At 38.3% G+C, this 26015-nt stretch overlaps 1 protein-coding gene across 1 annotated transcript in view; it reads right to left on the reverse strand.

Moving 5' to 3' along the window:
- LOC122542173 (kinesin-like protein KIF18A) overlaps positions 1 to 26015 on the reverse strand; it is a 69889-nt gene that overhangs the window by 13297 nt on the left and 30577 nt on the right. Inside the window, exons 9-14 of the mRNA XM_043679611.2 lie at positions 24354 to 24460; positions 16602 to 16764; positions 13642 to 13806; positions 12795 to 12916; positions 11083 to 11330; positions 735 to 1347 (exon numbers count right to left, since the gene is read on the reverse strand). Of these exons, the coding sequence (XP_043535546.2) occupies positions 735 to 1347; positions 11083 to 11330; positions 12795 to 12916; positions 13642 to 13806; positions 16602 to 16764; positions 24354 to 24460 (1418 nt within the window). The remainder of the gene's footprint in view (positions 1 to 734; positions 1348 to 11082; positions 11331 to 12794; positions 12917 to 13641; positions 13807 to 16601; positions 16765 to 24353; positions 24461 to 26015) is intronic.

Raw genomic sequence — 26015 nt, forward strand, 5'->3', positions numbered from 1 at the left:
TAAGGTCAAATTAAAAAAAATAAAAAATAATTGCGATTCCTTTTTCTCATTCTTTGAAGGTACCATTTAGTTACTAATTAGTTGCAATTGCTCAAAAAAATGCATTTCTGTCAGTATTTTTAACAAGGAATACCTGTGATAAACATTAAAAATGAGGAACACCTGAAAATCTCTGCAAAAAGATTATTTCTCAGAGTACTTAGACAACCTCGAGAAGGGTACTAACCAATATCCTAATCCCTAATCAAACAGGTTTGGTGCACTTGCATTTGACATCATGTTCTTTTTTAACATCGCTTCGAGTTAATTCAGATGGCATTTCATTCTTGCACAACAGCAAACATTCATTACACTTTTAAAATTTGTCAAGACAATGAAACTGTTAGTTTCTATAATTTTTAATCTAACCAGATAAAGCCTCAATTCCCCAATGTGATTTAAAAATGCTTTCAAGAATTCAAAGCAATACAACAAGGCATTAACTAGAGTTAATGCCTTGTTGTATTGCTTTGAATTCTTGAACTCTAGTTAATGCCTCAAAACAAAAATGGAGGAAAACCAAAGAAATGCAATGGAGAACTGACAGGGCACACTTGCAAAGACAAGTAAAAACTCAACAGGACACTGCGCTGTGATTTTTTTCTGATTAAATGGCACGCAATAATGTATTTGGACAGTACAATATGAGTAACAAATTCAGAAGAGTAAAGAAATGTTAATTAAATTAGACAAACCTCTGTAGAAATAAATTCTTGGCCTGCGGAAAAGTGTCATGGTTCACAGCGATTTCTGATCTCTGAACATCTGAAGGGCCAATGGTTATGGTTGCATTTAAACAAGCGTGATCACCTGCATCTGTGGTTTCAAAGGTTTCATTCAAATTTGGACATTTGGATGCCATAGAAGTACAGGTGACCACGGGGAAATTACAGCTTTTGGGAGTGATGATGACAGGTATAATTCTTTTATTGGTAACAGTAAGTGGACTGTTTCTTTTGATATGTCGTTGGACTGAGCTCATAAAGTTAATTCGTTCATTGCCAAGGGGATTACTCCGATTTGAAAAAGGTTGGGTCTCCTTTGTGCACACTTTTGGCAAAATTGTCAGTGGGTCAGTTCTGGTCCTTTTGCGTTTTCTTCGTAATTCAGATATTGCAGGATTACTTGAAGTAGTCTCATCTTTCAATCGTCTTCTTTTTAATGGTGAAGATCGCACTCTCTGGGGAGATTTGGCTGGTGACCTAAGCTCTGTTAGACACCGCTTTGTAGGTAGTCTTTTGCGTGTGCCAGTCTTTAACAGAGTCTGTTCAGTTGGTTGTGCAGCTGTATCTTCTTTTTTAGGTGAACCTGAAAATCAATAGAAAAAAGGTCTAAGCATTTTAAAAAATCCAAACGTGATTGGGTTTTGCTTAATAATGTTCAGATCACTGTTGGCAGTGGGATTCAAATTTGGGCATTTTGTTTTGCTGCTAATTAGTTCAGTTAGATAGTTACCAATACTGCTTTTGATACTTTTGATGCTATATTTGGAACTCTAACTTTATAATGAAACAAAACAGGAGAACGTATTTCATTCAGCAATAACTTATAGAACAGTTTCGATATTATGGAATATGTCCTGTTTCACTGGGGCATTATAAACACAAATATGTCCTTGAGTCACATAAGTTAAATTTAATTCAAACAGAGGTTTTAAGGAATGCGTTAGAGGAAGAAATTGAGGTAGAGAGATGGAAAGAGGAGGGAGAATATTCCAAAGCTTGGCACCTGGTCAATTGAAAGCATAGTCACAAAAGATGGAACAATTAAGATTGAAAATGCACACAAGGCTGGAATTAGCAGAATGCAACCATATCCGATTATTCTGAGGCTGGAGGAGATTGGAGAGATAAGATTCCCTCAAGACTGTTCTTTCCTATTCAGTCAAATCATGGATCACTTGTTTTACAATTCAATTCCATCTCTCGCTTACCTAAAGGAAATCTACCAAATCAAAATTTCAACTGACATTGCATCCTGAGCTTTTTGAGAAGGATCCAGATTTCTATCATCTTTTGTAGAAAAAAAAAAGTGCAAGAGTTGAGATTAAACTAATCTAAGTGGTTTATAGACTAATTTTTTTTTAAAAAGTTTTGGTACATGTGGTATATCTGGCATGGTCAACTTCTTACTTAACCCATGTCCAAGTGCCCCTGAGAAGATGCTGGCAAACTATTTTCTTGAATACACTTTTTGTTTCACTGGGCCATTTCAGAGGTTAAGAGTCAACCAAATTTTTGAAAACTTATGGCAAACAAGACAAGGGTGACAAATTTCCTTTCCCCTAGGAGACATCTCATTATATAGCATGCTTGCTTTCAATAAAAACAAAAACACTTTTAAAAAAAAATTATCCATGTGTACATTACAGTTATAGGTGCAGTCAGTATTTCTCAAGACCACAAGGCAGGCTACGCAGATTACTCTGAGAATCAAGACATCTTTGGTGTTATACAGAATCAGTTATAGTGGAATTTATCCTGATAGGTGAATATGAGATGACATATTTTGTGGTTAGGTATAATATCCAAAACTCCCAATTCTTTTCCAAATAGGTAGCCACTATGTTGCCTGAGCTTATATATAAAGGACGAGTGAGGAACTGGAGAGCTGTCAGCATCTATAAGCCAGTAACCTCGAAGGATCTGGCTCCTTCTGGATAAGAGAAATTATTACATTTATATTTAGCTGATGGTTATTTTATGAAGCTGTGGTTGATTTTGTGGTATTACTTGGAGTCCTAGAAGTCTGAAGCAACCCATGAGTTCATTGCGCAATTATTAATGCCTTGGAATAGTTGTGGTTTTACAGTCTCGTTTGTTGGCAAAATGCAAAAACATTTTCAGCCTATTGCCCACTAGGCTGAACTGTGCCTTTTGCACAATACATCCTGTTAAAGCCACATACAGACATTCGATAATGAGGTTTGTGGTCACCTTGAAGTGCTGATAACAAAATTCTCTAGCACTTTAATCACAAAATACAAAGTTGAATTGTCAATATCTGATAATGTAAATGATTTGGAGATGCCGATGTTGGACTGGGGTGTACAAAGTTAAAAATCACACAACACCAGGTTATAGTCCAACAGGTTTAATTGGAAGCACACTAGCTTTCGGAGCGACGCTCCTTCATCAGGTGATGAAGCCCTCCACAATCACCTGATGAAGGAGCGTCGCTCCGAAAGCTAGTGTGCTTCCAATTAAACCTGTTGGACTATAACCTGGTGTGGTGTGATTTTTAACTTTGATAATGTATAGAGAACTTAAAGTGTAATTTATCACCATGAAGCTGGATTTGTGAAAAAACTCCGCTGATAAAATGAATTGTGAGCAGTGATTTTCTTGATTCTGCAGCTAAAATAGAACCTGCTAGCCACTTGCACATAAAGCAGCACACTGCGTATGTAACTGCAGGAGGAAGAAAAATTGTTGAGGAAGAGCAAATGTCTAAAACTGCAGTACTTAAGGATCAGTTACAGAAGGATGCCATTCATTCCATTAAATCCATGCTTTAGATTAGATTACTTACAGTGTGGAAACAAGCCCTTCGGCCCAACAAGTCCACACCGCCCCGCCGAAGCGCAACCCACCCATACCCCTACATTTACCCCTTACCTAACACTACGGGCAATTTAGCATGGCCAATTCACCTGACTTGCACATCTTTGAACTGTGGGAGGAAACCGGAGCACCCGGAGGAAACCCACACAGACACGGGGAGAACGTGCAAACTCCACACAGTCAGTCGCCTGAGGCGGGAATTGAACCCGGGTCTCTGGCGCTGTGAGGCAGCAGTGCTAACCACTTTGCCACCGTGCCACCCACAAAATTATACCACAAAATACCAACCTTCAATCAAGTTTGAATTTAGTATATTGACAATATTAAAAATCAATGAAACAATCCAATGCTTTGGGGTATAAGGCCAGGAAAAATTGAACAGTTGAGGGGAGAACTGCTAAGCCACCAGCATTTATAGACTGCCTGAAACACCGCTCTCTTAAAGATACTTGTATCTATCTATCTTAAAGATACCTGTGAAACAGAAATCTCTAAGAAGGAGAAAATCTACAGAGAAAGATACAAGGGAAAGATTCGATAGCTGCCTCTTTTTGAAACAAATTTTTGTAAATCTTACTCAGGGGTTTTATCAGACTAGTATTATAGAAGGGAAAGTAAAAGGTTAGAGGAAGGAGTTGTAAATAGTTGTTAGATAATTATTCTCTGTTATACTTTAAGAAATAAAGTTGTTACTTTTTAACTTTAAATAGTTCTTGGCCTCTCGAATTTTCAGATTACTGCTTAGGACAAATCTTTTCTGTGTTGCTGGTTTAAATTAAGCAGGGAGGTCTACCCATCTCGTAACACATGCAGCACGTTTTTCAGAAACATTTTGTTTCTTTGACATTTTTTTCAGGTTGCACTATATTTTTAACTAAAGTCCCAATTGTTTTTACCTTTTAGTGTGAGGACACAATAGCCAGATAAACTGAATATCAGTCAAGTCTCAGAGGTAGTACTTTCACCCAAATCAAAAGAATTTGCATTTATCCCTCCTCAATCCAGACACTTGAACATAAAATCCCGCTGTGCATCACACTGTCAAGGTGCCATCTTTCAAATCTGATATTAAATCAAGGGCTTCTCAATGGAAGGAAAAGATCCCACAGCCACTATTTGGGAAAAAAAGAGCATGGAAGCTCTTCCAACATCACTCAAGTAGATTGTGGTCATTATCACATTTTCATCTGTAGGAATTTGCTGTGTACAAACAAACAGGCTGCCTTCCATATTTCCTTTGCTTCATTAACTATATTTCAAAAACAATTAACTGGCTGTAAAGCACTTTGGAATGTACTGATGCCATAAAAGAACTTTATAAATGCAACTTTTAGATTTAATTTATAGAGAGGAAACAACTAAATAGATATTTACAATTACTGATAAGCTTCAAAAACAGAAATTGCTAGAAAAGCTCAACAGATCTGGCAGCATAAGTGTAAAGAAATCGGAGTTAACATTTCAGGCCGAGTGACCCTTCCTCAGAACTCAGTTCTGAAGGCTCACTCAGCCCAAACCTTAATTCCGATTTCTCTCCACAGATGCTGCCAGACCGGTTTAGCTTTGCCACCATTTTCTGTTTTTGTTTCTGATTTACAGCATCCACAGTTCTTTCAGTTTTTATTGGTAAGCTTCACCTTTTTTTCTTATTCTTTGATAGGATGTGAGCATCGCTAGAAACACCAATATTTGTTGCTGATCCCTATTTGAACTGAATGGCTGATTTTGTATTGGGAATTTGCACCTGCGACAACTGCTTTCTCACAGGATAATTTACACATAAGGGACAGGAATTTTTATCCCACAATTAGCTGCATTGAAGGTTGAGAGCACCCAATGTGATCATTTGCTTGTGAACTTAACCTTTGTTTGAACAGATAAAACTTTTCCTATTTATAAGATGTTTCCCCAACACTCAGAATTAGCACCATAAAATAAATTGAGCAGTTAGAATAAGAGCCTCTTTTAAAAAAAACACAAATATTACAGTGAGTAATAAGGCGGCAGCTCAATCTTGTTTATTTGCTGTAACCCTAAATGCTTGCATTATTACTCACATTAACCACTGAGCATAGTTTTATAGCACATCCTGAACACACCAACATTGAGTCATTTCAAAAAAGCCATTTTTGTCAAACTTGTAAGCCAAAAATGGGACAGTAGACAACAGCAAGGAAACCAGCTAACCTTGCTTAAAAAGACAATTTAAAGTTTTCACAAAGATAATGCATGCCTGATTCTAACATTAATTTGATGCACAAACTTTCAGGCATAACTTACACATTATTCGAAACCACTGGTGACACACTGGCATGTGAATCATTGCTCCAATATTCTGCCGTGCCTCACAAGTGCCAATTGTTAATGCATATGGCTAGATCTTGCCTGTGAACCATCTATATGATTATGGAGGCATTATAACCACATTTCAGCCTGAAATTCTCAAGTTCACTGGTGGGCCATAGATAACAATCCAAAATGGGGACCCATCTGAATGTACTAATTGAGATTAGCAACTCAGCTAAGAGCAAGGATCAAACTGGAGACCTCACGTTTTAAGATAATAGGGACAAATTATGCTTAAGAACAATGGTTACCCATATCAGTTACCCATGAACATCCTTGTTCTTTTTCAATGATCATGGATCATAGACTACCCACAGGTTGGATGATGCCTGTGCAAACTACATTTCCAACTGGCAAAAGATTACTCCAAACTACCCTTTCACCACAGAGGTCTTTGTGTCAGTTTATGGGAGATAAACCAATTTGCAGCTTGCTACAAACATATCGTATGATATTGATAAGAGTTCCTAAGCTCATTACCTTAGGTTACCTGACTGCAAAGCTTCTCAGGCTTCTGTGACCTGATTGCATTTCACAATAGCCTTCAGTCTGGCTGACATGAACATTTAGGTTGTTAACAGATGTAATTATGTTTTGGTAAGGGAAGAGCTGAATAAAGTTATTAAGTTCAGAGCTTAATTGTGCATAGAGGGTGGTCAAGTATTTTTTTTCTAAGTCTTTCAGATCTCAGAACTACATAAGTATGTTCACCTCAAATTCATACTTTTTATTTAGGTATGCCAACCATTATTTAGACTTTGAAACCACTTTAGTTTTAATTGAAGCCGATTTGTTTTTTTACTAACAGTGACCTGACAGCTTTCTGTGAGGGGGACCTTAGCTTCAGTTTGGAGGTCATAATATTATATTTCAGCAGCACAGAACAAACTATCCTATTTACATTATATTTTATAATAAAATTTAACTAGTCTACAAGTTCATCTGCTGGAAGTGGAAGAATGTCTTTTAGAGTGCAGGATTAAATATAAAGGCATCAATTAAATCTGTTGTCTGATACGATTCATATCCAAACACTTGACTGGCAAATGAGATTCAACAACGTAGTAGCACAGGGGAAAATGGGAAAAGCTAAAGAGTATTTGCTAAAGAGTTACTGTTAACATAGAGAGAAACAAGCCTTGTATCAAATGTAAACAAGTATGGCTTTAAATTCCCTCAAAATTATTCAAGCTCTCAAGATATCAAAGTAACTACTGAAAGCAGTTTGGGATTCTTTTGAGGGGGAAAACAAAATTATGAACCAGGAAAGTAAGCCCCGAAGCCTTGGCACTGATTATTTGTTGAAAGTTCCCATATGTTGCTCAAGGTCCAATTAAGACTGTATACAGGGAGTTGCAATTAAATTACAGAAATGTCTATGTGCTGTGCTCCCTCCTGCCTCTGATCTGCCAGCAAGAAAGAAGGGAACACTGATGGAAAATCAGTAGGTGGTCTTTGGCGAAGGCTCCATTTCATATTCTTCAGTATCCTCATTTGGATTGCTATATGTTATGCAATTGGAATAATTATTTTACATCTTTTCCTCCTCCTGGTTGTTAATAAGGATGATTCTTCACAAGTAACAACACTGGTTAGGTACAGTGGCAAGATGTTAAGAGTTTTAGACATACACGACTTATTTTGTGGGACAGCAGAGTGGTACAAGAATGACTGACTGCATCATAACTTGATTGAAATAAGTGACTGACTGTTCAAATAGAAAACTAAATAACCAACTTTAACTTAGAACCAGTGATTGGGACAAGGAAGGAATACAAAGGGTCATTTGATTTCAAGGAAAGATAATTAGAAGGCAATGAAGTAAGAGTTCATGCAGGCTGAGGGGATGAGAATGGGGACTGCAGTGAGGATGAGTGACTGACCAGAGCATTGTGATATAGGGAGCCATTCAAGACAAGAGGCAAAAAGAATTTAGCAGATGTAGGGGGCTGTATAATTTGGAGGCTAGGTATTGTTTTCTGCAACATGAGCAAAGTGTCTCTATGTCTGTGTTGCCTGCCTGATGCCAGGATTAAGAACATGTCAGGAATTTGGAATGGAAGGGGAGGGACTAATTTGTCATTGTCCACATTGATATCAACAACATTGACAGAATACAAAGGCGAGCTGAAAATGTGTTGCTGGAAAAGCGCAGGTCAGGCAACATCCAAGGAACAGGAGAATCGACGTTTCGGGCATAAGCCCTTCTTCAGGCTTATGCCCGAAACGTCGATTCTCCTGTTCTTTGGATGCTGCCTGACCTGCTGCGCTTTTCCAGCAACATATTTTCAGCTCTGATCTCCAGCATCTGCAGTCCTCACTTTCTCCTCGAAGAATACAAAGGCGGCTTAACTGAAAGAGTTTGAACAGTTAGTAGCAAAATTAAAAAGCGGAAACTCTAAGGTAATAACCTCAGGATTACTAGCTGAGCCACGGGTAAAGGGCTAATCAAGTCAAGGAATTAAATGAGTTTCTCATTGGAGGAATGGATTTCAATTCATGGGGGACTGGCTCCAGAGAGGTAGAAGGGAGTTGTCCTGTTAGAGCAAGTTTCACTTGAACCATCCAGGGACCAGAGATCTGGCAAAACAAATAACTAGATTGGTAGAGAGGGCCACAACTGGTTGGGGAGAGGCAGGAGGTTTTGGGGGTGCGGTAGGGGGGGGGGGAGGAGGATGTGTGGTGTGTGTGTGTACGGGGAAGAGAAAAAGTTACTTCTGAAGAGGGGATAAGTAGATTTACAAAGCAAAGAGATACAATGGATTGTAGGGCACCTATGTAAGTAATGATACCCAGAGCGGGACAGAATGGGTCAAGTATAAATATTTTAAAAAACAACAGAAACGGCAAAGGTTTTTTTGGGAGAGTGGTGCAAATAGGCAAAATTAATTGCTCTTTGCATAAACACATCCAGCATTTGAATCAAAATAAATGAATTAACGATGCAAATAGAGGCTACTGGGTATGATCTTACAGCCATTATGGAGACATGGTTACAAGATCAAAGTTGGAATCTAAATATTCCAGTGACGTAACTTTTCAGAAGGATGGTAGGAGGAAAGAATGGTAGGAGGAAAGAATAGTAGGTAGCTTTGTTGGTACTGATTGGAATAATTGTGATAGCAAGAAAAGATCTCGGATAGAAAGATGGAAAATCTACGTGGGTTGAAGAAAGAAGTAACAAAGGGAAGACAACACAGGTGGGAGTAGTCTACAGACCTCTGTAGGAAAGTGAATAAATTATGAGATAATGAGGGCATGTAAAAAAGATAGCACAGTGCATCAGTACAGTTTATATTAATGATCAGCAGAAAGACATTCAGATGAATTCACTGAGAAGTATTGCAAACATTTTTATATGAAAGAAACATTGTCAATACTTGAGGCCATGAATTTGTGGATGTAAAATATGAAAATCATGAGTGACGCACATACAAAACCTTGTTATGCATAATTGACAACAAATGCTGAGACCTAGATTTGCCCCTCCAGAGAAGTGTCCAAACGAGTGGGCAAATGAGTTGAGTTGGAACCAGAGGAGAAACCCATCTTCTTCCCATTTACTTTCCAGAACTGTCACCAATTAAAACACATAAGTGGTCAATTTACAGCACCTAAAGGCCTCATCCCAACCAGCCTATAATTGTTTCAGCACAAAATTAGTTGAAGCTCCATGGCAGCCAATGGTTTTTCGGAGCATGGCACACCAAAATTTCAGCTTGTGACCCACTCAGGATCCTGATCCCCACTTTGGCAAGCCCTGCTTTGGAATGTAGTGAGTAAAGAGGATAGTCTCTAAAAGCCAAGCCCCCAAACTTGCTTCAGAACCTCTAATTCATCTCCTTATACCAGAATCACTCCAAACAACACTTATTTGATTTGCTGAACCTCCATCAGGGAATCCTAATGTAGTCTCTAATGTGGTGCTGCTGAGTTCTTGAAATGTCAGCCTCTGACTGGCTGTTCCAGTCAGGTAGGACTTCCACGTATGGATTTGTAATTCCAGTCAAAAACCTGCCAATTAGCCATCTATTGACAATCAATCCAGCAGGCTATCTGATAAAATGTAAATAGAGTTTCTTCCCACTAAACTTTACAACTTTCATACTTAGTTTGAAAATTGGAAAATCCCATCCAAAGGTAATTTAAAATCAGCAATCAAATAGTTAAACTGTTAAAAGGCAGTTTTCTTACTTTTGTAGGTAAAATGAGTACAGGGCAGTGATTAAGATTTTTACAACTCACTTTAAACAGATTGAGCAATCATTAGTTGCAGAAATGCTGCAAGTCTGCACACTATGAGCCATCTCAAATTCCAGTAATAAAAATTTGCTCCTGCTGTTATGTTATGGATTTGAAAGATCTGGATTCTTAGCTAAATAATTACCTCAGCCTTGTTAATCCTTTAAAAATTGTATAAGATATTTTGAAAGCAGTTATTCTGTTTAACAGAAAACAGATACTCCACTTTTAAATAAGTTGCAATTAACACTTCAGGGCACTGTTAACCCTCACAAATTTGTCATGCAAAAGGGAACCATATGAAGGTGGCAATTTAGAGGAAGGCTAGGCTGTGGTTAATAGAAAATGTCACACACTAAACTTAGCCATTTAACGCATGTCATAACGCACCACAACTCTAGGTTATACATAACTAACAGAAATGATGAGTGGATATGCTTCCACAAAAGGACATGAGAAACCTATGCCTTGAAATATACTTGTTTCAGAAACCCAATAATGAGTTTTAAGCCACCTGCAAGTGATAAAAATCAGGAAACAGGGTATTAAATGGTGGTTAAAAATGAGATGAACAAATTTACCAGTGAGAATTGAATTACAAGTCAACTGAGGTCAAATGATGAAAGGGTGGAAAAAAAATATTTTTAAACAATGAATTAAGCTGTAAAGAGGTATATCGTACAGCTATATAATTCTAAGAGTGTACATTTACTTGTGAAGGTCACTTCTGGCAAAGTGGTAGTATTCCTACCTCTGTGCCAAATTTCACCTGTTTTAGAGACGAGTAATGACATCTCGAAACAGGTTGATTCAAAAATATTTACATTTCCTCGTGTATGTACATGTATGTAGATGTGGTGCAGTACACAAAGTGAGGAGGAAAGAGGCTTACCAGTAATTTCAAAAAATGTTTCAGGTAGAATGTTCAGTTTCGAAAATGTAGCAAGAGCAGTTATTTCTGATTGTTGATTCTCTTTACTTTCATCAGTGTTTATTTGATCTGCCCATAGAACGGCTTTCTCTCCCCGTACAAGGCGCTCCAACTCATTGAATTGTGTTACTGTCTCTGCAGTTGCAAGATTAGTTTCTTTCAGTGTGTAAAACTGTTTACGTACAATCTGCAGTAGAGTGATCACTAACCTAAGATTGAGAAAAAAAAAAGTGGCAATCAGTTCCATTAGTCAGCTGCAATGACAACCAACTCTTTCAGAACTCCCTCACACTTTTCATGGGAGGCTAGGATTTAATCTCTGGAACAGTTTGTCCTTAATCAGATTCTGCCACTAATCTGAAAACTAATGCCAGTACTTTCGCATTCACCACTCACCATGATCGGGAATTCCACTGCAGTTCATTCCTCAAATTTAGTAAGCAGTTATCAGCCAATCAATGTTACATATTGACTGTTTACATCTTAAAATGACATGGTGCTGACTGTGATTTCCCTTTTCATTATGGTCCCTTTGGTCTTTTGCTTGAACAATTTTAATTTAATCATCTCATGTATTTAACTTAAGTATTTATAGGATTTTACATTTATTTTTATCTGTGTTTCCTTCATTTTGTCCATTTTTCATTAGCAATATCCTCCCTGTTCAATGGGGCCACACCCAGAAATTAACAAGTCCATTCTTTTTAAATGCTGCTTCAAAGCGTTTGCAGCATTGCTTTCCTTTCAAAATTCCAATATTTATAGCTTTTTTTTCCTCACAGTATGTTTTCACTTTACATTCTGATCACCTTACCACTTAATGGAGAATAATTTGAGCTAATCATAAAGAATACCCTTTCACGAAAGGAGTCAGTCTGGCTTGGGCTGTACTTGATCCACACCCTTGCTAATATCAAACAGAAATTGACAGAAAATACTGATCACCCCCAGTAACACAGTTGGTATGCGAAAATAGCAAAGACAGATTGTGTCACTGTGGAATTAATCAGCCTCAAATTTCACAAGGTGGTCGGGATCTCTTTTGGGAGCAGTGATCTCTGCTTCCTTTCAGAGTAATGTGGATGGAGGCGTTAGCATGGAGTGCAGAGTGAGATAGAAATCAGATTGGGTCACTGTGTCCTTTCCAATTGCGTTATTAAACTTTGGCACAGTGGCCAATTATCTTTACCGGGAAGAGGTGTTGGGGAATTCGCCATCCTCTCAAATAAAGGATGACAACCAATTTGGAGCCTTTACAAATGATTGAGCTAAAGAAAAGAAAAAAATAAATAGCACAATATACAACTAGCTGTAATGCTTAGGACTGAGGTTCAACCTCAAGTAGAGTGGGTGAATTAGTTCAAACTTCTTGGCCCAGCCACAAAGTAACATGCTGGTTCACTTTAGGAAAGGAAATTTGCTGTCCTTACACAGTCTGGCCAAGATGTGACTCCAGACCCACAGCAACTCAGTTTAAGGACAATTTAGGAATGGGCTATAAATATCAACCTTGCCAGTGACATTCATATCCCATGCAACAATAAAAAGTCTTGTTTATATTCATTTCCTCAACAACATTCTGAATAGCTATGGTCAGGATCAAGCTTGAGACTTTCCCATTCATACTAAATTAGTATGCCACATACTTCATGGTCATCCTGATTCATCCTTACTTTTCTGTCTGTCGACGGTCTCGATCCTGTAGCATCATCAGTTGGGTTATGTATTCACTGTGTTGCTTTAAGCTGTTCAATTCCGACTCTAATAGAATTTTCTGCAAACTCAATTTCAAGACCTGTTCATCAATAAATTTGGAAAAAAATTAATGCACTAGTCATGGTACCTTTCATTTTCTAGAAGCATAATTGCTTTCTGCAGCTTTTGTCTCTTACATAAATACACTTTTAAGCCTGGAAGATAAAAGTAATAGGACCAGAGTCTTCTCCAGAATTTCCATTACTAGAATCACCACCTCAGAATTGACCTTATTCTGAGGCACTTTTGTCAACTTCCTGCTTAGTATGTCATTCAGAAACACAGAAGAAACCTGAAATCATGCAGCAGCAGGAGCCAAATCTAAATAACAAATAGTTCCCAGACTTAAATGTGGTGTTGGAAATGTGTTGCTGGAAAAGCGCAGCAGGTCAGGCAGCATCTAGGGAATAGGAGAATCGACGTTTCGGGCATTAGCCCTTCTTCAGGGCTAATGCCAGAAACGTCGATTCTCCTGTTCCCTAGATGCTGCCTGACCTGCTGCGCTTTTCCAGCAACACATTTCCATCTCTGATCTCCAGCATCTGCAGACCTCATTTTCTCTTAAATGTGGTGTTGCCTGACTTGAAAACTTTCACAGTACCTTTAAGCTTTAGTCTGTCTCAATAGTGTAAACCTCCCCCCAAATTCATGCTGACATGACAAGTTAAGCAATGGAACAGGAAACAATTAGTAAAAGTTGTTTAGCTCAAAGTATCAGGAGGAAGAGGTATGACTCCAACTCAGTGTAATTGATCCCTCTCATACCTGAGGCACTGATTGGCTTCTTCCATCTGAACTTATTTTTTTCCCCATCTCGGACAGGAGGCTCCCATTCTCTTTGAGCTTTTCTTCGACTTGCTGCATCTGTTCCAGCAGGTAGTCACGCCGCCTATTGGAGGATGCCTGGCTACGTTCAAATTTACAGGAAGCCTGTGCAGTTAGAACAATCAGAATTATTCAAATTGTAGTTGATTCATTCACTGAATTCTCACATAACATTCTTAGCCTCAGAAAAGGCAAAATATCTAAACCACTAAATTAGAATTGTATTGCATTGTCTAAAACTTTTAAGCGCTTAGTGCAAGAGCTATTCACTGTCAAATATGTCACTGAGGATCCAACAGTCTGGTTTAATCTGAGACACTTACTATGGACAACAATGCAACCAGTTAAGGAACGGAGTTAAATATTTTGAATACTCAATGTTGTAAATTTTGTCGAAGTTATTGAAAGGCTTTGAAATTGAAGTTACTGTTGTAGAATTAGAAAAACTGTGTGCCAATTTGTACACAGCAAATTAACTGATTTCTCCTATTGCTTGTTAAAGAATAAATATTGTCCAGGAGAGCTGTTCTGCTCTTCTTTGAATAGTGCCATGGATCTCTTTACATTCAGCTGAGAAAAAAATAAAAGAGAACATTAGTTTAATGTCTCTTTTGAAAGAGAGTACCTCCAGCTGTGTAGCATTTTATCAATGGCAATTAATTTGTTATGACAATTTGATAGTGACCCAAGTATTGAAGCTAGCAATATCCTTTGCATTTTTTTTTAAACTCATGGGACGTGGGCAATGCTGGCTGGGTCAGTATTTATTGCCTGCCCTTGGTTACCCTTAAGGTGGTAGTGGTGGTGGTAAGTTGCCTTCTTGAACTTGTTGCAGTCCATGTGCTGTAGGTAGACTGACAATCTGGGACACGAAAGAGGCAAATCTTTTTTGATAGCTATTCATCTTGTACTGTACTTATCTATTAGCTCTGACCATCCAGAATTTAATTCAGGCAGCAGTTGTAATGTTGGCTTTTAAGCTTACAGGATACATGTACCTACTAATTATAGCCATATTTTAGTATGGTATTATTTTCCGCCAGCTGTGAATTGAATATACTGATAGGTACATATCATAGGTATTATAAATTAAACGAAGAGCACAATTTTGCTATTTTGTTTTATTTTCTTAAATATTAAAAAGAAATGTAAGAGGCAAATGGGTTTGATCGCCAGTGATTTCTATGATCCCTTTTGGGAAATTGTTTTCTCTCCCATCCAGCGCTCCCTGACAGAATGAGAATGAGAGGCCTCAATTTCCTGATAGTGATTAAAATAAAATCGTACAAATTTCATTACCATCTTAACCATTTTTAAGCGTTCCTAAGCTCCTAACAATTATTTTACTGATAATTTTGTGGTTTCCTGAATACATAAGTCTAAAATCTGAATGATTCAGAACAAAACAACCAATAGGAGCTATGAATATTATGTGAGTAGTATCTCAATTGTTATCTAGGAAACAGCAAATCCTTCTCAACATCCAAATCCAATAATTATTTCACAAGTGACTAGTCAAGATTCAGTGCAAAAATGTAAACAAGTCTGTTTTGGCCAGGATGCAGAATTACTTTCTTCTCTCTCATAAGAATACAAGAAAAAGAATAAGGAAATTCATGTGTGCTGTGTATACCATCTACAAGACAATGCAGAAATTCACCAAAACTCCTTTGACAGCACCTTCCAAACTCACGACTATGTTCATCGAGAAATAAAGATCATTCAGTTCCTCAAGCCAGTCCCACCCTCAAGACCACGATTGATCTGTCCCAGGCCTCAAATCGTCTTTCATGCCAGCTCCTCATATCCCTCAACTTCTCATTATTTTAAATATCTATTAATTCCTCTTTAAATACTTTCAGTGATCTACCCATCACAACTCTCTGGGATAGACAATACCAGACACTCACTACCCTCAGGGAGAAGGCATTCCTTTGCATTTCACTTTTAAATGAGTGCCTCCTTATTCTGTAATGTAGTCCCCGAGGTCGACAGAGATCGAAGAGGGGGAGATGCAGTAAAAACGGTGTGTCCTTGCCCACCAGTCACTGAAAATAAACATGGAGGTGCAGTAATACTGAAGGCGGCAAATGGTCTGTTGGCCTTCATAGCAAGAGATTCAAGGACAGGAGCAGAGATGTCTTGCTGCAATTGTACAAGGCCTCAGTGAAACCACACCTGGACTACTGTGTGCAGTATTGGTCTCATCGCAGGAAAGATGTACTGCAATGGACAGAGTGCAACATAGGTTCATGAGACTGAATCCTGGGATGGCAAGACTGATCTATGAAAAGAAACTGGATTAGTTCGATTACATTCACTGGAATTTATAAGAATATTCCCGATGACTGGGGAGTCCAGAACCAGAGGTCATTGGCTAACGATACAGAATAGGCCATTTAGGACTGAGATGAGGAGAAATTTAATTACTTAGAGTGGTGAATCTGTAGAATTCTCTGCCACAGCAAGCTGCTGAGGTTGAAACATTGAAAGCTTTCAAGAAGAAGAGATCAAAGGGTACAGGACAAAAGTGGGAACAGAAGACTGAGTTGGATGATCAGCCATGATCATTTTGAATGACAGAGCAGGCCTGAAGGACAAATGGCCTACACCTACGCCTATTTTCTATGTTTCTATGTAATTAGCTATTTTGGTGAATACATCAAACATTTATAATGATTATCAGCACATTGTTCCTGTCACAGTTGTAACAAAAGATCGAGTAAAGAATCAATCAATCTGTACAAAACCTATTCAAAATTAATGGCAAATATTAAAGATAGGAAAAACTATTGTATCTAATTATTAAATCACAGCAAAGACATCCTAGCATATTGTTGCCATTAACTGTGCAATTATCCAGTCATTTAAAGATTCCATTTTAATCTGGAAAGCCTTACCTGTTCCAATCTCTGTTCAGTACAAAGTATTTTAATTCTCTCTTGGTCCCGTAATCGAAAGGATGTTTTCAGTTCCATTTCTTTTGCAAGTGCTTCCAAGTCAAAATAGCTCTTTTGAATCATTTGGCGATCAGCAAAAACCTCCTGGAAAGATTTCACCAAGCTGGATATTGAGAAATGAAAAGAATAGTTTGGAATTGTTCTCAGAATGGCGGATTTGCTCTGTAACTTACATAAGGAATTGTAGTTGATGAAATGATGGTTTGATAAGTCCTCTTGTCCTGTTGCTTTGTTCCCTAGTTTGAGATTCCCCATAGGTGGAGACATTTTCTCAATATCAACCCTGTCAAACCACCTCAGAATCTTGTATGTTTTGATAAGATCACCATTCTTTTAGTTTCTAACAGATAAAAGTCTAGCTTGTTTAGCTATTCATGATTAATCAACCTCTTTATCCCAGGAACCAAGTCACGGAAACTCTTAGTATATCCGTTCTTAAATATGGGAGCAAAATTGTATATATTACAACCTTTAAAAAATATTTGCATGCGCACTTGAAGTATAATAACATTCAAGGTTATGGGCCCAGTGCATGAAAGTGGGATAGTGCAGGTGGTAGTATACCTTTGTCTGTACAGATTCCATTATTCTTGTTACAAGACATCTCTAATTTTATATGTAAGATTCCATTATTCTTGTTACAAGACATCTCTAATTTTAAACTCCAATCTTTGAACTAGAAGCCCAAATTCCCCATTTACTTCTTAATTACTTGCTTGCTACATTTGAGTTTAATGCACAAGAACACCCAGATCCTTCTGCACTGCACATTTTTGAGGAAACTCTCCATTTAATAGTTTACCTTTTGATTGTTCTGACCAAATTGCATGACCTCACACTTTCCCACATTAAACTTAATCTGACAAGTTTTTGCCCACACACACATACAATGTTTCTATATTCTCTTCGATTTTTTTAATGTCCTCATCACAACATGCTCTCCCACATATTTTGTGTTGCCAGCAAGTTTGGATATATTACTAAACCTTGTGACAATCTGCTAGTTAAGTCTTTTCAACCTGTAAATGACCCATCAAACCCAACTCTGTCTCAGGTGTGTTAGCCAATCTTCAATGTATGCTGGTATATTACACTTAATATAGTGTATCCCCTATCCAGTGCAATAACCTTTCATCTGCATTCTGGAAATCAAATCTATTGGTTCTTCTTTATCAGCATTACTTGTTATATCCACAAAGAACTCGAGCAAATTTGTCAAAAGATGTCCTTTTAATAAAACCATGCTCATTCTGGTTACATTGAGCTTTTCTAAATGATCTACTATTTTTTCCTTAATAATGGAATCTTTTGTTATTTGCTTTTATATTTCTGGCCAATTTACTTTCATAATCAATTTTCACCCTCATGAGCTTTTTAGTCTCCTGTTGTTGTACCTGCTTTAGGCAATTCTTTCTTCATATCTGTGATTCTCCGCTACGTTGAGGACACTGGTTTGAAATCAGAGTTACTCTACCTTAAATTGATTTTGAAATTCTACCATGTTATGATAGTTAAGGATTCTCTGGGGGATAACTATGAAATCTCTTACTAATCCCCTAGTATTACACATTATTTGATCTAAAATAGCCTATTCTTGGTAGGTTCAACAAGCTACTTCTCTAAGATGCAATCACTTCTATGCTCTAAAAATTAATCTATTATGTTCCCCTGGCCCATCTGAACCATATGGTTAAAATGCAGCCTGACAACTGCCCATTTTACCAGCATCCAACATTTTTCAATTTATATTTTGTCCTATAGTGAAGCAACTGTAGATGCATTGTTTGGTATTGTCACTGTGATACATGGGACAGACTTAAAACCAATCTAGCAACTCAAAACTGAGCATCTATGAGATGCTGTGGGTCATCAACAGTAGCAGAATTGTACTCCAGCACAATATGCAACCTCATGGCCTGACATATCCCCCATGCAACCATTATCATCAAAGCAGGATATCAATCCTGGTTCAACTGACAGTGCAGAAGGGCATGCCAGGAGCAGCACTAGGCATACCTAAAAATGAAGTGTCACTCAGGTGAAGCTACCAAACAAGACTACTTGCATGTAAAACAGTATAAGTAGCAATTGATAGACAAAACTAAGCAATTCCACAACCAACAGATCTAACCCCAGCTCTGCAGTCCTACCATATCCAGGCGTGAATGATGGTGGACAATTAAACAATTCACTGTATGAGGCCGCTCCACAAATATCCCCATCCTCAATAATGGAAGAGCCCAGCAAATCAGCACAAAGAACAAGGCTGAAGCATTAGCAGCAATCTTCAGCCAGAAGTAGAGTGAACAATCCACCTCGGTCTCCTAGAATGGTCCCCAGCATCATAAATTACCAGTCTTCAGCCAATTCAATTCACTCCACGTGATATCAAGAAACAGTTGGAGGCATTGGATACTGCAAAGGCTTTAGGTCCTGACAGCATACCAGTAAGAGGAAAATTTCTTCAAGGCAGGCATCCTTGCAAGAAGATTTGCAGTAGGGTTAAAATCAACTAGGTAAAAATAAGGACTGCAGATGCTGGAAACCAGAGTCTAGATTAGAGTGGTGCTGGCAAAGCACAGCAGGTCAGGCAATACTACTGAAGATTTGTGCTCCAGAACTTGTTGCACCCCTAGCCAAGCTCTTCCAGTGCAGTTACAACACTGTCATCTACCCAACAATGTAGAAAATTGCCCAAGTATGTCCTGTACACAAAGAGTAGGACAAATTCATCCTAGCCAATTATCACACCGTCAGTCTACTCTTGATCATCGGTAAAGTGATGGAAAGTGTCCTCAGCAGCTCTATCAAGCAGCACCTGCTCCCTAAAAACCTGCTTAGTGACATGCTGTTTGGATTCTGCCAGGGTCTCACAGCTCCTGACCTCATTACAGCCTTGGTTCAAAAGTAGACAAGAGTTACATTTCGGAGGGGAGTTGGGAGTAATGACCTTGACACCAAGGCTGCATTTGAGAGTGTGGCATCCTAGCAAAATGGAATCAATAGCTGTTAGCAAACTCTCCACTGGTTGGATCATACCTGGCACATAGAAAGATGGTTGGTGGTTGTTGGACGTTAGTCATCTCAACTTCAGGACATCTCTGCGGGAGTTCCTCAGGGTAGTGTCCTAGACCCAACAATCTTTTGCTGCTTGATCAATAGTCCTCCCTCCATCATAAGGTCAGTAATGTAGCTGTTTGCCACAATTTTCGTCATCATTTGCAACTCCTCAGATACTGAAGCAGTCCATGTTCACATGCAATAAAATCTGGACACTATCCAGGCTTGGGCTTAAAAGTGGCAAGTAACATTCGCACCACACAAATGCCAGGCAATAACCACCTCCAACAAGAGTCAGTCTAACCACTGCCCCAATTTGAGGTTACAATCAAATCAATAACCTTATTAAAAGGTGGAGCAAAGAACAAAGAAAATTTCAGCACAGGAACAGGCCCTTCAGCCCTCCAAGCCTGCACCAATCCAGATCCTCTGTCTAAACCTGCCTATTTTCTAAGGACCTATATCCCATTGCTCCCTACCCATTCACGTATCTGTCAATATACATCTTAAATGACGTTATCGTTCCCACCTCCACTGGCAAAGCATTCCAGGCACCCACCACCCTCTGCGTGAAGAACTTTCCACACATAACTCCCCTCTTACTATGAACTTGTGAACCCTAGCAATTGAGTCCTCCACTCTGGGAAAAAGATTCTTGCTATCCAGCCTATCTACACCTCTCATGATTTTGTAGGCCTCAATCAAGTACCCCCTCAACCTCCTTTGCGATGAAAATAATCCTAATCTACTCAACCTCTCCTTATAGCTAGCACTCTCCATACCAGACAACATCCTGACAAACCTCCTCTGCACCCTCTCCAAAGCAGACACAAGACAGTGAGTAGTTTTCTCCTGCTCCTTGTTTATGTACTTGTATGTGTTATTCCTGATCTTCCTTAAATAAATCAAACCATTTGAATGTACAGTACAGTCGGTTCTGATATAACACAATAGTCTGGTTCTCATGCAATCGTGCATTATAAGAAAATCACACAATAGCCGTTGCATTTAAACCAATGGGACCGGAATCGCATTATAACCAAATTAGGCAAGGCAAGTTTGCGTTCTGCAAATAACGGTCTAAATTCTTTAATCAGGTTAAAGCCAATTTGCGTTGAGGAAACATGCATTATAGCAGACTGGACTGTACTGGCTTTGCCAAAGCAAAATATATATAATTATGGAATAGTGCAGTTCCTCATTAGCTGCAGGTTAAACTTGCAGGTAAAATTAAGCACTCGGAGTATTGCCAGTTGGGGGAGCATAAGCTATCAATCATTAGGCATTGGAAGATGTAATAGTCAAGTTATTTGCACAATTACAACAATACCCACGTATTTACACAAATTAGTTCGAACATTAGACTCCCAACATCTTCAGTTCTTCCTCAGTTGATAAGTCAATTGTAGTTGTATTTAAAGGCAGAGCACCAACGAGAATATTATGTCAGCTGAAAGTATTCTTCAACACCTCCACAGGCCATTTATTGAAGTGGTGTTGGTGTAGACTTGGGGATGTCTGCAGTCACTTTCCCATGCTCTTAGTCAACATCATGGGCACTTGGGACAAAAGCTGACAAAGGTCAACAATGTTTAAAAAAAAACCTGGGACATGCCAAGTTCTCTCAAGGGTGTATTTGCATTGTAACTGTAGCAGCTGTGCAAAGCAATGGAAGCTGCAATATTGTAGATGTATCTGAAGTCAGGGCCTAACCTGATGCTGAACAGAAAGGCTTGTGCAAACTCTCAACGAGTTTGCAGCAATGCTTAACCTTCAGCAGCCAAGTCTGCAGTCATTTGGAATGCTTAATGCAGACTTCAGCTGAATATTTTTAGCATCCAGCTAAGAATATAGTGTATGAGGAAGAAAGGACATCAAGATTAGATGTTTGATTAATGAGTGCCCTTTTATCCCCCAAACTCTCAGGAATTGTTGACGCCAATTATAATAATTCACCTGTCTACATGCAGTCCCTTCAGGGTTCTGAGGCCACTTCCAACTCCAAAATCAATCATCTTAACATTCTGCAGTAAAATAACTTCTTCACCTGGGCAATCTACTGCAACATTCTTTACATGCCTTAAACAACTAGAGTGCAATCACCTTTACCACATGCCTACTCCCTCAGCAACCTGAGGTTTGATGCCTGCAAAATCAACACCTATCCAATTGTTTGATGGATGAAGAGATAAAAAGGTGTTTCCCAACCATCAGAGCTAACATCAACAGAACAGCAGGATCAACACATTTGCTCTTCCATATTTAGCACTGTTTAGTCTTGTCTTAGATATTTTCAATTGAAAAGCCCTTATGTATTTAAGAATATAGGGGCCACAGTAGCCTGAGGAATTGTGATTCTGAGGGTCAGGAGTCCTAAAGTAGCTGTCTGAGTATCCCCTTCCATTTACTGCTATTGTCCTTTACATTGCACGGGTGAATCTTATGCATTGTATGCAAGACTTTATGCTGCGTGTAGTTATGATTACGCTGATGCATGATTCAAATATCAGCTACTCACCCTACTATGGCGCAATGGTTAAAGGGATTATTACAGAGCGACGCTGGCCTGAAATGCACCAGCATTGAAGTCCTTTCTCAGTTTACTTTTACAGAAGCTACCGGTTGGGTAAGATTTATGCCATTAGCTCCCAAAGCATTCCAAATATGAACCCATTAGATTCACAGAGATTGGTATGTAGAATGATCTATCTTCACTGAAGGTAATTCAGAATGACTGCATCAGTGAGGTTGCTACGCACTGATTAATCAGCAAAAGGGCTGCAGCTTGGTTTCAGTGGTGACAGGCTTCCAATTCTACAATCAATGCTGCACAACATTTGTAGTTCATTTTCACATACAAAGGATAGTCATTTGGATTAAATGGAACAGCAAAATTAGAACTGTAGTTCAGCAGTAGTCACCACTTTTAGAAGGCAACAAGAGTGGTTGTTTAGAAATTAATTTAGGAAAGAAACATTAAAAATATTTTAAAATAGTCATAATCCTTTACTTTCAGAAAAATGCAAATATTAAATTAGTAAAAATCCTACTTAAAATCCCTATAGTAAAAGCCCTATTTAAAAGAAAGACAATTCTGATTTGCTTCAGTTCCTATTATCTTTGCCATTCACCAGTGCTTTGTAGAATCAACAATTTTAGGTAAAGCATTTTTGCATTATTCAAGAGACTATCCTGGCTGCCCATACTCAAGGCGAAATATTATTCATAATATCTCAAAGAAGTCAGGCTTTCCTTTAAAGCAAAAGAATAGAGAATATGATTCTTTTACATTAAATCCACAAAGATAATGTTATATTTTCATCCCTGTATTTAATTCAGATTAGGTACAGTCAAACCCAACTAAATTTAGATCACTATTCCTTTTAAGCTGACTGAGACTGAGACTGTCTGCATTTTCTAAACTTTCCCCCCTTTTTTCCCCTCTTATTTAAAGCTGATCTATATTTGTGTGCGCAATTTGCTTTCATTTGTTACAATGGGGCTGAATTCCATGCATATAAAAGAACATGTAAATATTGAAAATTTAAAACAAAAGCAGAAACAGCTGGAAAAACGTTGAATATTGGAAGCTTTCAGACAAACCAGCAAAAAATTGTAACTTAAATCCATCTTTTGTTTTCACTGATGCAGATGGAACTGCACTGTATTTTCTGATTTTTTTCTGATTAGCACGCTGTTTTGAATCATCTACAGTAAATTTTGAATTTCCTTCAGTTCCAAAGCTCAATTTAACATCCCTTAGTACCAAAGAGGCTTGAAATGTGGAATGCAATGTCTAATTACTGATAACGTTTGAAAATTGTTGCCTTATGATTTATACTTTTCCATTGTACAGGTTTTGAAAGAATCTCTTTTTATGCAAAAGTTTATAGAGCTTTAAAATCACTTCATCATGCAAGTTTCCAATAGGGAAATGTTTTTTTAAAAATCAAGTGTTTACTTGCCAAATAGAGCATGCACTCAACTGGATCAAACATACATGCTACATTTAATTGACAATAGAACTTCTGTGACTTCTTCTACAGTTGATTGAATTCTTGCCAAATGTCAAGGCTGTTAGTAAATAATACATTTCACCTAACAGCAGTTCATAACTTAAATAAGACATTCTGCATTGCATTTGAATCCAAGTACTTTGGAGGGGACAAAATGAACCCCAAAACTCAGAGTAATGTGAATATATATAGACTTTCTAAGAATTTACTGACAAATATAACACGTCAAGTTACATTTAACAGACAACAAGAAATCTGTTCAGAGTTGGTCCTTTGGGGCATAGCCATGTAAAACCTTCAACTATACTTATTTACAGTTGAAGCTGTAAGTACTCCGTGCACTCCACATTCTGTGCAGCATTTAAAACAGTTGGATTGAGACATTTGAAAAATAACTTCAAAAGTTTTGGGGCTGTCCCTGCTCCTTGTGTTTCATTTTGCTTTTTATTCCATTATATCCAAAATCATGTGGGAGGTCTTAGGGTATTGGTTTGGAACTGCATCATCCATTTACGATGAAATTCAAAAGGAAATATTTCTCTCTTTAAAAAAAGAGAATTTATCCTATACTTGTCTGACATTGGCTCAATGAAGAAGTGAAATCAGATTATCCTACCGCTGACGGTGACTGGGTGATTTTGCCAGCACTGGACTACAATCAAAATTGGAGACGGTACTTTTGGCATCCTGGTAGGTCTTCAGCTTTTCTTTCAGTTGTGTGACCTGAGGATAAATAAGATTCCAAAGGAGTCAGTCATTGTCCATTTCACAAAGTTAGGCTGCAGCTAATCACGCAGGAATTTATTACTACACAGGAGCTGTAGGCCATGCTCTAAACAGAATTCCACAGAAGCCAGCCAACCACAACCCCTCTTTCTTCTATTCCATTAGGCACACCCAAGACTGATGTTTCTCAACTCAAAAGGATATAATAAATAACAACAGCGCTGATGAGTGAATGAATTTGATGATTGGACATAACTTTAATGCCAAACATTACGAACTGGGAAGGATATTTGCAATCTGCTTGGCCTAACAATAGTATAGAAGAACACTACCGCAGAGGTAATTGCCATTTATCTTGGAAAGGCAGTCCCACTGAGCCCCAATCGTGTAGACTGTAAAGTGTTTTCCTTCTGTTGCCTGTGTAGAACAGCAAATCAGCACCATCCCAGTGGTTAGTAGCATTGAATGATGCTGATGTAAAAGTGTTTGAGATCAGTATCAACTCTGTTTAGAATTTTTAAAAATAATGTATCACAACACATTATTCCCGCCTCAGGCGACTGACTGTGTGGAGTTTGCACATTCTCCCAGTGTCTGCGTGGGTTTCCTCCGGGTGCTCCGGTTTCCTCCCACAGTCCAAAGATGTGCAGGCCAGGTGAATTGGCCATGCTAAATTGCCCGTAGTGTTAGGTAAGGGGTAAAGGTAGGGGTATGGGTGGGTTGCGCTTCGGCGGGGCGGTGTGGACTTGTTGGGCTGAAGGGCCTGTTTCCACACTAAGTAATCTAATCTAAAAAAAAAACACGCATATTTTTTCAATCTTAATTCGTTACTAAATTTTTTGATACAACAGGGCTAATCAGGGCAGAATAAATGCAAATGCAATTGCAAGTCAAATTATAGGCTCCAAGTTCCAGAAAAAGGAATCAATAATCAGGATGAACACACACAATGAAGCAGATATTATAGCTTACAAACTCTTTAGGACAATTACACTTAATCTGCAGTATTTAAGTATGCTGCAGTTAACCAGCAAATAATGAAATCCCTTTAACAGGAGATAGAAAACACACCTCGCTCAGAAGAGTCCTAAACCCTGGACGTTAATTACATCTATTCGTCTGGACCAAAGATTAAAATGGAACAGATTTTTATGTAGCTTTGCCCAGATAAGCACATAAAACAAATTGAGACATTCACAAAGGTCTGTCTACAGGCTTAAGCAACATTTTTCTCCAAGAAAGCCAGGATATACAACATAAATTCAACAGATCCTGCACAGGATCTGTGTACATAACACACTTTACAGTTTGTCCTAAGAAAAGTTAGAACCCCACAGTGTAAATCTATTAGTTTGTGTAGCAGAATAGCTAGAGAAGAGCACGGTAAATCCATTATAACATGTATTCAGACAGACAGTCAGGATGAAGTACCATAAATCCTTCACATCCTGCGGTAGGATGGTCAGAACTATTCACCATAAACATATTACAAGATACACTAAGAAAAATCACAGATATCTGAAGTGTACAAATACACAAAACTGAACCAAGA

Source organism: Chiloscyllium plagiosum, unplaced genomic scaffold (assembly GCF_037043375.1).
Source record: "Chiloscyllium plagiosum isolate Xiang-an unplaced genomic scaffold, Cpla_swu_hap1 HiC_scaffold_33, whole genome shotgun sequence".
NCBI lineage: Eukaryota > Metazoa > Chordata > Chondrichthyes > Orectolobiformes > Hemiscylliidae > Chiloscyllium > Chiloscyllium plagiosum.